Source organism: Wolffia australiana, chromosome 4, assembly GCF_029677425.1.
Source record: "Wolffia australiana isolate 7733 chromosome 4, ASM2967742v1".
Taxonomy (NCBI): domain Eukaryota; kingdom Viridiplantae; phylum Streptophyta; class Magnoliopsida; order Alismatales; family Araceae; genus Wolffia; species Wolffia australiana.
The window spans coordinates 7,587,872-7,600,181 of NC_135838.1; the positions used below are offsets into that span (position 1 = coordinate 7,587,872).

At 40.8% G+C, this 12,310-nt stretch overlaps 1 protein-coding gene across 1 annotated transcript; it reads right to left on the reverse strand.

Annotated features, from left to right (window-relative positions):
* Positions 1-682: 682 nt before the first annotated feature.
* On the reverse strand, positions 683-4,456 carry LOC144701789 (uncharacterized). The gene is made up of 5 exons (XM_078573553.1): positions 4,358-4,456; positions 1,970-2,230; positions 1,297-1,379; positions 1,126-1,207; positions 683-1,009 (listed from the first exon to the last, which is right to left on the reverse strand). The coding sequence occupies exons 1-5, from the start codon at positions 4,385-4,387 to the stop codon at positions 956-958; spliced, it is 510 nt and encodes a 169-aa protein (XP_078429679.1). The 5' UTR covers positions 4,388-4,456; the 3' UTR covers positions 683-955.
* Positions 4,457-12,310: the final 7,854 nt, after the last annotated feature.

A 12,310-nucleotide genomic window follows, 5' to 3' on the forward strand; every position in this document is an offset into this window, starting at 1 on the left:
CATATTTAGGAAAAGGCATAGTCGAACCGGATTGAACTGGGATAGGCGGTCCACACATTTTAGGATGAACTGGGCCAGTTGGTCCAGATCCGGTCTAAGGGTCAAACCAGACCAGGCTAGATTTTGATCAACCAACCCAACCCCGTCCCAACCCACATTCTCGCTCACCTCCTGTTCCTTGTTCGGTCACTTGGCCACGCTCCTCACTGTTCTCCCCTTACCATTCTGAATTACAAGTCAAAATAAATGGGTGTAATTAACCAAAAATAGCTGAAAAGCACATTCCATAGAACTCATGGATGCAATTGAAGTTTCATATTGATTACCCATTTAGAATGGACATCTCAACCGCAGATTCAGAGCCACATGCAATTCTAAATTTCAATGACTTATAGAGAACAGAAGAGGTTTTTTGGTCTTGATAATTAATAATTCAAACCTGTCTGTTTTGAAGTGATAAGATAAAATAAGGACACATTATTTTTTTCATTTAAAAAACCACATTTTACAGTGGTGACAGCAGCTGCGGTGATGGTGGCAGCGGATGGAGACAAAAACTCCAACTCAAATCTGCAGTTATTCGACACAAAAATAAATTTAAACAATTCTCTTACATAATGTCCATGAGATCTTGGTTGATGGTTGCAGACAAAAATCATCCACCATTCTTGTTGGCATGTCATTGGAAGAGAAAGAGACAGATAACATAATAATAGGAAAAAACCAGCATTTCCCCAATATTTTTAGATGACCCGGCACCCAGAACGGATGCCAGTTTCATCAACCTTCCCCCGATAACGTTGTATTTTATGTATTATTTCTCTAGATTAAACAGTGTCTATAACTGAAAGTAACAGCCTGAATGTACTGATCTGATATGGAGAAAAGAGAACAAAATTAGTACCAAATTTTCTGAGTATTTTTATTTTGTCGGCCACTTGATTTAGCTGTCTTCTTAAAGAGGGCCCGGAAATGTGCCATTTTCTCTCTGCTCGTTCCACCTCTCTACCTGCACGAAATTATTATTGGAAACAATAAGAGGAAAAATCAGCATATAATTTTAGAAATATCATAAAAGACGATTTTCATGAAAATTTTGGTTGTACAGAAGATGGAGACACATACCCATTCACTAGGACAGAGGGAACGATAATACTTGGCGAACTTGTCACACTCGGGCGCTCCTTCACCTTTAGCGTTTATGCATCTATCATTTCAGCGAATTTCTAGCCATTAGTTTCATGGGAGAAAAGCAAAGGAAATATGTTTAAGGCAAGGAAAAGATGTTGAAGGTACCGATGGTATTCGACATAGCGAGTAAAGCAGTGCCTTGTCTGGTTCGTTGTTGGGAAGCGGAAGTCTGCTGGTGCAGTCTCAATCTGAACCGTTACAAAAAATTACTTTCAAATGTTCCATCAACTTTAAGATATTCAATTAGCAAATAATTGTCCTTAGAAAAATCGGAACCATTTGGTGAGTAGACATTTTTTCTAAAAAAAATAATAGGTCTCAAATATTATCCCCACTTATCCAGATTTATATAAAAAATAATTTCCCTCGGAATTATCAGAGTAAGATGAGAACCTTACTTCAGAAAAAAGAGAAAGATGAGTACTCAACGGGTCCAAAAAAGAACCAAGAAGACAGTTACTATCAACGCAAAGAATTATCCGATGACATTAGAGCGGATAAAAGAAGTATGTTATCATGGCCGCAGAAAATTTAGGAATTCAAGTGCCTAACAAAATAGAGAAAAAAATCTACTAATGGAGATTTACATGATAAACGATTCCTATGAAAAATCCATGAGACAGAAAGTCTCAAGCTATGTAAAATAATAGGTCTCAAATAAATTTCATATAATACTTTACGAAAAAGTGATGGCACATTTGGAATAATAAAAAACGACGCTCTCACAACCGTAACTTATAGAAAAGAAGTTACAAAAAATAATTAGTTCACATGGTACCTTTACAACGGGGGTTGCTTCTGAAGCGGTTTCCTCTTCTGAAGCCTCTTCGATGGCTTCGCTGCTCTCCTCAGCGACAAGTGTTTCGTCAATTTTCTCCGTAGATGCCTCGTCAGAAGCACCTAGGTTCTCAGTGGGGTCCACATCAGTCGTTGACTCAGTCTGCTTAGAGTCAGACGCCTCTTCTGTTTCCACATGCTTAACAGCTTCTTCAGGGTTTGTGCTGCTATCCCCATCTTCTTGACCCTGGAGCGCCCATTGCTGCACAATTTTAATTTAACCCCCATTAGAAAATTTAGTATTTCCTTGCCCCTTGAGCGCCCATTGCTGCACAATTTTAATTGAACCCCCACAAGAAAATTTAGTATCCCTTGCCCCCAGGAGGGCTCATTGCTGCACAATTTTAATTCAACCCCCATTTACAAAATTAGGTCTATTCCATTAGTCTGAATTCCAGAATTTCAATCGTGGACGACGAAATTCTTTTTTAAAAATCCAATCAACAAGGCTGATTTTTAGCCCGCTCTTAGATCATACAAACCAAGATTGCCAAAGATTAAATAACTGATGTTCTGAATTTAAAAATAAATACCCCGTTAATTTTTTAAGCTAATATCTCTGTAGTTAATCTTTACAGGGAAGTGCATGTCTAGTTGGGTCGCAAGAGGCATCTGTTTTCAAGCTTCAAATTTTGGTGCTCTGAAAAGGGGAACTAGATAGAAATATAGACAATAATATAGAAAATTTTAAATGAGAAAAAGAGTCTCATTTTGGTCATTCTTGAGTGAAGAATGAGTTTTTACATCTCTTTCAAGAAGAGAAGACCAAACTGCAAAATATTATACTGCAAGAAAAGACTGTTTGTAGTTGTATGATAATTTGCTCGACAAAAACATTTAAAGACAATTAGGACTCCTTTTTATGTAAACAATTTTCCTAATTCTGCTCTTTTATGGAAAGATAACCTATTGCTCCTTTGAATTTTAGAGTATTAATATATCTAAAATTGGTCCAGATTTCAGCAGAGGCGCAATCGCAGCTCTGTCCAAAGTTCAAAAATTGTCTCTCCTTGTGCAACAGAAATGATTTGGGGGTCTATAAGCTATGGAATTTTCAAGCGAAGAAGATTTACGCAAAGAACTATGGTGTATACATAATGTTAGGCTTAATTTCACTCTTTCTCTAAAGAGCAGAGGACTCTAGATTTTGAAGATACTTCTTCCATGCAGGAAGTAAGAGATCCAAATAAAAGAGGACCAGTGATTTCTCGTAAAATGCTACTCGATGCGTCATCAGTGTGCAACTTTCCCTCTAAATGTTTATGTCGGTACCACATTGTTCATAATTAGGGAACTCTGGCATCCTTTCGACAGCCCAGACAAGGACTAATGCGATAACAATTGGACTTGGGATTTGGTGAATTTTTCTTCTCTGAAAGCGCCACTACTTTGAATAAATAATATTTTGAGTGCTATTACAAGTTCCTTAGAAAGAAAGTTTCATCGTCCCAAGTTTGATCATCGTCTAAAAAGGATGGATACTCACATATAGTCTGCAATCATTTTTTCTGAGGAAAACTAATCTCATATTGCCGAAACTCATCTCGTCATATTCAATGAACAAAGAGCAAACAACATAACCAAAAACACAAGTAGGAGGCCTTGTAAAACGCCAACTACATCAATGCTCAATGATCTAAAATATCCCCGGATCCAGATTTCAATTTCTATATTATTCCGGCGAACTAGGTCTGGCCTTGGCTTAAATGATTGTGGGCTGATAAAAGAAAAACAAGGTGAGGACTCAAACATGACCGTTTGGTACAAAAAGAATCAAAACCTAATAAAGATTAGCAGTATGCACAATACTCACCAACATTGATCTCACCAAGATGAAGTAAATGCAGAATTATTCGACAGAAATCACGAGAAGATTTGTGTTCAATTGCATGAAGAGGAAAAATAATTTTTTGAAAAGGATGAAGATAGATATCCATATGCATTTAAACTTCAACTACGATTTTCAATAAGTTTTTTCCTAGTCAACGCACCAACCCAAGATTTAGATCTGGTTCCCCCTTCGCGTTAACGTTGCACAGATCTCGGAAATAGTGAACTTAGTCACCGAGATCTGTTCGTACGAATTCCAAAGATCCGACAGACGGCCGAGCAATAGCGAATGGCATTTTCCTAAAAAATCAGAAAAAAAATACCCGTAGAATGATAAAATTGACCACGGCTGGTCTCCAAAATTCCATAACAAAATGCCAAAAGATTGACGCATTATCACAACAAGAACGGCAAATTGAAAGAAAAAAAAACACATCCAATGCGATTAAAATTGCGTAAAGACGAGTGATTGAAGAAGACAACTCCCCCGGACATCTACCTCGGCTAAACTCGGCGTGCTCTCCGTCATCTTCCAAAACCTCCTCGGCCGTCTAATTTCGCCTTTCCAGACGCCTTCGTTTTAAAGACAACTCATCTCTACTCTTGTGGGCTGAATACTGCCTCAAAACAACCCATTAAGCCATTCGGCCCATTCCACCCCACAACAGAGCAGCCCATGAAGCAAAAACAGTTTTGGGGGCGTTTTCGTCTTTTTTAGATTAATGCAGGTTTGTCTGGAAGTATAGTTCCGGATCATCCGGGACGTGGTAGATGGACGGGACAGGACGAAGATCGTCCCATCTGGCATCCCTATATTTTATATTTGTCTAAACCATCCCGTCCGGGGAGTCGTCCAATGACGAAAGAGTTTGGCCGCGTCACGAGTCGGCCAGATTCGTCCTGTCCGAAAAAAATTCGTCCCCTCCCTCTTCCCGGATGAAAAAAAAAAAATTATGCCCTAAACACTACCTCTGGCTAGTGAACGGCAGTCATCATCTGTCACGTCACACGTCATGGTGACGGCAACGTGACGGATGATGTGATGGTGACGGTGACGAAATTAGGGGCCTGTGATGGTGACGGTGACGGATGATGAACTGGGTGTGACGGTGACGCGACGGTAACGGTGATGGGGGACCTCGGACAAGTGACGTGACGGGACGGCCACGATGGATTTTTAAAAATGACCAAAAAAGCTTAAAATTGTTAGATGACCGAGATTTTGCCAAATGGTGTCGCTAACTCGATTTCTTGGCATTTTGCAGAAAAGTCCCTGCATTAATTTGCGCGTGCAAAAGGATGCCATCCAAAGATAATTGGAGATATGCCCCTCCAATTCTCTCTCCTCCGCATGGTTGTTTTCCGTCAAATGTGACGGTGACGCCATCCGATGACGGGGACGTGACAGGGACAGTGCAAACCATAACAATGATGCGAACGTGATGGATTTTTCCAAAATCCTAGGACGTGTGATGGGACGGTGACGTGACGAAACTTTTTTCATGTCACCGTCCATGACAGATCGTCATCTGTCCCATCACGTCCCGGGCGTCACATCCCGGACATGCCATTCCCTACGTTTGGCTCTATGCCCCTCCCCCTCCACCCCCTCCTGTGCACCGTCACCGGTTCCCTCTCACTTCTCCCTATCCCTCCTTCAATCTCTCCCTCTCGTTTTCTCCCTCTCTCTCTCCCTCACTCCCTGCTCTCACCCCCTGCTCTCACTCTCCTCTCTCCCTCTCGTTATCTCCTTCTCTCTCTCACCCTCTCTCCCGCTCTCACTCTCCTCTCGCCCTCTCGTTCTCTCCCTCTCTCTACCACCCTCTCTCCCCGTTCTCACTCTCCTCTCTCCCTCTCATTCTTTCTCTCTCACCCTCTCTCCCTGCTCTCACTCTCCTCTCTCCCTCTTGTTCTCTCACTCTCCTCTCCCCTCTGATTCTCTCCCTCTCTCACTCTCACACTCTCCCTCTCTTCCTCCCCCACTCTCATCCTCTCTCCCATTCTCCCACCTTCATTCTCTCTCTTTCATGCTCTCCCTCTCTCCCGTTATCACCCTCATTCTCTCTCCCTCTTTTATTTTCTCCCTCTCTCCGTCCCTCCCTCTCTCTCTTCTCGTCTGTTCTCACTCTCTCGCTCTCTCCCTCTCAAACTCTCACCTCTCACCTGTTCTCTCTCCATCTCTCTCTCTCTCCTCTCACCTGCTCCCTATTTCCCTCTCCTTTTGCAATTAATGTCAATGAATTGATTTAGTGATGCCACGAGGCAAGATCTCAACCCTCAGAAGCGAATCTGACGGATTTTCGTCCTTCCCTTATCCATCCATCGTCCGAGACCTCAAGATGGGATGGTTTTTTTGTCCATCAATAGGAAAACTGTCCCGTCTGTTAATCCAAGAAGAATTTCCATCCCAGTGTTCGTCCAGTCGTACGGACGGGACAATTTTTTCATCATGGGATGAACAAACCGTCCTGTCCACATCCCTGCACTATAATGGTGATTCAGTCACCTTAATAATACCTTAATTTGATTGGTCGGTTAGAAGGCTGCTATAATATTTTTTAGAATTTATTGGATACATTCTTCTCATAAGTATTTCTACCAAACAAGTAAATTCCCTTTTTTGGACCTTCAGAAAAACATCCATTCAAAGGTGCGCCGATTTTGTCGAGTGAACTATGTATACAAATTACGATTTTTTGGATACATTCTTCTCGTAAATATTTCCATCAAAAAAATAAATTCATTTATTTTTGGGCCTTAAGAAAAAACATCCATTCAATAGTGCGCTGATTTTGTTGAGTGGAACGATGGTTTCGCTCTTGATATCTGGTTTTCATGATAACCTAAGCCTATACCTAAACTTTGGTCAAATTCTGGTTTTAGTTTGGTAAACTCTATTGGTCATGAGTATTGGACAAAAACTATTCTAAGTAGAAAAATCAAAGCAAAAAATTAGGTTAACAAATAATAGGTAAATGAAGCCTTTCATGACATGGTCTGATCACATAATCAAACAAAAAACTATATTTATTACATTTTATAGTTTTTATTTTTTCATTGAATTTGATATGTATAAATATATATATATATATATTTCAAAAAGTTCATTGAGCTACTTGGGGAAGGTTTTTATCTGCTAATAGGACATTCCATGTTTCGAAACTTGGTTGGATTTTGGCCCTGGTTGAGGCTTGGTATGGAATTTAGGATCAAACTATTGGTAGGAGAGTGAATCACGAACAAAGAGTCTAGTTTTCCCTAAGTTCAATAAAAAAATGGTAAACCCTAACCCTAATTTAGTCAGGCCACAACACAATGGTCATAACCGCACATGGGATGTCAACACTGCAGTGCTCCCACGATCACATTCAAAGACGGCGACCACGCTAACCCATTCTCCTTCCCACACCAAATCTCCGGGGAGATGATAATCATCTCCTCACTTCGAAGGCCCGCTCAGCAACCCACGGAGGTATGAATATTGTATGCTCTTCTATCTACATGTGCGTGGACTAGTCAGTTCTATGTGTAAATTATGATATTCCACGTAAATACACCCAAACCTACCTGGGTGGTATCCATGCCACAGTTTGATTAGTCCACGAGCACGACCTTGGGTTGCCTGTACCCGACATCGTGTTTATTGCCCATAAAGTGAAAACAAAGCAGTCATAAAATCTCCTAATAAATTAGAAATTTTATTGTCAAAAACATTTCAACCCAAAACAAAGGACCCCCCATCCCTAGTTATAGTTTCAGATCATCTGGGACATCAGGATATTTCAACTTCATCTGAACCATCCTTCCTGTTCAGGGATTCATCCATTGAAGAGAAAATTAGTACGCGTCCCGACTTTGCTAGTTCCGTCCCGTCCCTTGTCCCGAACGGAAAAAAAATCACGTTTAAAATTTTTAATATACTTTTCTAATTTTTTTAGGGAAATATGGAGGAGAGAGAAAGCGGAGGGACATCTGTTCAATTACTTTTAGGGAAATATGGAAGATCTCAACCGTTGGAAGTAGACATGGGTGTTCTGTTTGCTTTGTGCGAATTTGTGAGAATTTTTTGTTCTGTTAGGTTTTCCGAACAGAACTAAATCAAATTCGCACAGAACATCGCACAGACCCGTGTGTGGTTCGATTTGTGCGAATTGTGCAAAATTTTTGTATTTTTTTAAAAAATAATACATCCTTCCCTCAGTCCCTCCCTCGTCGGCTCATCGCTCTCCCAGTCCCCCCCCCAACCCTACTCCCTCTGTCCCTCCGTCCCTCGTTGCTCTCCCGACGTCCCTCGTCCCCCTTCTCAATTTTTGGGTATTTTTTCAGCGAGTCTCACGGGCTGTCCCTCGTCGGCCCCCCTGCTCCCTCTATCCCTCGTTGGCCGTCGCTCTCCCAGTCCCCCCTACTCCCTCCGTCCCTTGTTGCTCTCCCAGTCCCCCCCTACTCCCTCCATCCCTCATTGCTCTCCTAGTCCCCCCTCGCTCGCTGCTCCGGCCGTCAGATGAGGAGCACACCGGAGCTTTTTCCGGCACTAAACCTTCTCGGATCACCAGCTGCCTAATCTCTTGGCGAGGTATGAACTTGCCCACTCTCTACCTCTCCCTCTCCCTCTTCTTCTCTCTTTCACTCAATCTTCCTCTCGCTCTTCCTCTCCCTCTTCTTCTCCATTTCTCCGTCTCTCACACTCACTGTCACTCTCATTCTCTCTGTCTCCAGCTCTATCACTCTCTCTTCCTCTCGCTCTCGTCACTCTCCCAGTCTCCATTTCTTTGTCTCTCACTCTCACTCTCACTTTCACTCTCATTCTCTCTGTCTCCCTCTCTCTCACTCACTCTTCCTCTCCCTCTCCCCCTCCATTTCTCTGTCTCTCACTCTCACGGTCACTCTCATTCTCTCTCTCCCCCTCTCCCTATTCTTCTTTCTTTCACACTCTCTCTCACGCTCTCCCTCTCCCTCTTCTTCTTTCTTTCATTCACTCTCTCCCTCTCCCTCTCCCTCTCCCTTTTCTTCTCCATTTCTTTGTCTCTCACTCTCACCGTCACTCTCATTCTCTCTGTCTGCCTCTCTCTCACTCACTCTCTACCTCTAACTCTCCCTCTTCGTCTCTCTTTCACTCACTCTCTCCCTCTCCCTCTCCCCCTTCTTCTTCTTCTTCTTCTTCTTCTCTCTTTCACTCACTCTTCCTATCGCTCTCCCTCTCCCTCTTCCTCTCTCTCTCACTCACTCTTTCTCTCGCTCTCTCGCTCTCCTCTCTTACTCTCTGTCTCTCACTCTCACTGTCACTCTCATTCTCTCCCTCTCCCTCTCCCTATTCTTCTTTCCTTCACACACTTCCTCACGCTCTCCCTCTCCCTCTTCTTCTTTCTTCCACTCACTATCTCCCTCTCCCTCTCCCTCTTCTTCTCCAATTCTCTATCTCTAGACATGGTCGTTCGGTTATATAAACTCTCTCTCTCTCTCTGGACGGTTTCCGTCGGCACCCGACAGACTCGCTGTTCTGGCGCGGATTCAGCTGAGGAGCATACAAAGCAGAGTCTTTTTGAAATTCAGATTGCTAAGTTTTCGGTAAGTTTTATTTTTGATTTTGATTTTGGTTTGTGTTGATATTGCTTGCTTTTTACATATAACTTCCTTTTCTCTATGTTGATTTCACTCTCTCTCTCTCTGTCCATGTTAATTTTTGGTTGCATTGATCATTGCTTAGAAACAAGCCTTCTTTTGAGAAGGATATTCTGTCACAAAAAATTTCTGGAAGTAAGTTATTTGTTATTGATTCTATTTTAGTGTTGTTCCAAACTGATTCTCGAAGATAATCCTTTGTCAACCTGCACATCAAACTATCCTTCTCCATCTCTACAGACGACCATCTCTCTCTCCAAGCAATCTATCCCTCTCCATCTCTATTAACGATCATCTCTCTCTCTAACTTCCCTCTCTCTCTTATCACTCTAGACAATTTTTTAGAGGGAGAGAGAGAGAGATGTCAAGTTCGATCTGATCAATGATCCAGAATTGATGGACTCTAGATCAACATGGTTGAATGCTGGAACGGTTGTGGGGGTTGAGGATCGTTGTCCTACTATGCCTTATTATACAGAAGATGTCTTAATGAGTGAGTTTTTTTATTAGGTTGGACAAAAGTTTAAGTGGGTCAACTCCTGATGTTTTCCACATTTCTCTATTAATGTGGACACTGATAGAGTCAAATGATTTAGACTGTCCTAAACTCTGGACCAAAGTTCATATCAACACTGATCACGTCACCCAAATGTTCTTTTTAAAACATTATAAATTGGTCACTTTAGGGTACTATTTTCACTACATGGTTGGATTTATATAATGACGTTGAGCGGGACTGGAATTTTACAAATGCAGAACATGATGAGGACCATTATACAACCATGGTTTGATAGTCCAAGTAGAAATCATATTCAAAACTTGACAAGAGACAAAAACTGTGGATGAACAGTTGAAAATACCAGAGCTTGAGCCAACATTCCAAACCTTCCATACCATCAATAAATTTAATTATGCATTCACTAAATAACTAGGTACTGAATACTTTCTTTGACATGATTTAAAAGTAACAACACCCGATGTCCTTTGCACATGGAATGATAGGATCATAAAGATGTATCTGGCTAGAATGACATTCTAAAGATCAAACAGTGTTTTTTTAAACAGAAATATTACCCTAATGTTTTCATTGTATTCCCATGGAATGACTTGCATACCCTAGATTAAAATACATTTTTTGTTTATCACTAGCCTTAATCTAGCCCACACTTTTCTTCAGCAAGAGTATGACTATTTCTGACACTTTTTGCATCACTTTAGGCTGGTAATGTCATTCTGATGATCATACATGTGATAGAACTATAGCAATTTTTTTTGCTGTTGACATACCCCCTAGTAAACTTTTCCATTTCTGATGTTGATGATTCAAGCAAGCTCAAGCAATCCTTTGGGTCTCATCCTAACACAGCTCTTTCTCATTTCATATCTCCTGCTCCAAGATCCTTAAAAACCCCAAAGATCTCCCATATTTCTAGGCCAACAGCCTTTTTTACATATGTTAAATAGTTCCTTGATTAGTCATCACATGTTACCCCATGTGATGGCTCTCCCCTATCCTCCAATATTTGGGTTAATCCTCTGTTGTTATTTGGTGACTTGTTGACATATGTTTACTTTCCCACTTCAAAATTTTTGAATGGATTTACTTGATCAAATCTGACATGGGTATCACTGCTTAGTTTTGAGCTTCATCTCTATCACCATCCATTTCCATCTCTTTCTATCTTTATCTATGTGCTGCCTCACGGCAGCATATTAATGAACATGTTCTGCTTAAAAACCCACATCTCCATGTCATCTCTATATCTATCTTTCTTAATGTTCATCCTAATCTCTCTCTCTCTCTCTATTCTCCATGTCATCTTTATCAACTATTGTTTGAATGAATGGATGCAGGAGCACATGATGCGCCTCGGGCAGAAGGGGATACTCCACATAGAAGGTATGGCACACGCCACATCCTTTATTGTTTGAATGACCACCATATTTTATTTTGATGATGATGATGATGATGTTGGAGATGGAGATGGAGAATTTGGTTTTTTATTATTTTTAAAAAATGAAAGAACGACTGGGTAATGCCAATTCTTTGCACTTGTACAGCTTTTGTGGCCAAGTTCATGAGCATCTACAAGCGCTTCCTCGTCGCCACCTTCGGGTGACATTGACATAAGTCACCATGTCTCTCTCTTCATGTAAGAACCTTATCCCTCTCTTCCCATGAAACAACAAGGGATATCTCTCTCTCTCTCTATGTAAGGACAAGCAAGCAAGAACACTCTTTTATTTTCTCATGAGACGACAAAGAAACAAAGCTTCCAAGACATTCCATCCGGATACATGAAAGATATATGGGTAGATGCATTATTCGAAATTGGAGAAGATGATGATGAAGTGTAGATCAAATTCATCAAGGGTATATATACCTCTCTCTCTATGTAAGAACAAGCAGAGAAAGAACACCCTTCCCTTCTCATGAAACAACAAAGAAACACAGTTTCCAAGGCGTGCCATCAGGATATGGGATGCATTGGCAAGCTTATATTTGGTGATTTCAGATTTAGTGGTCTTAGATATTCGTTTTTGAACATATCTTTGATCGCAAATATGTCAGCGACAAACTGTTACAAAGTGGAACACTCGAAGAGATAGAGATTAAAATTGCAAAAATTAAGAACAAATACCTAAATATATTATTATTGAAATCTAATCATTCCACCCTCTAACTAATATATAGAAAATCATTGAAGTACACCATTTTTCGTTTCAGTCATTTCTAATGAAATTAATTCTTAAAATTTTTTAAATCCATTAATTCCCTTCTTTTAATACCGAATGAATTCAGTAAAATCACCAAATTAATTCAAATGAATTA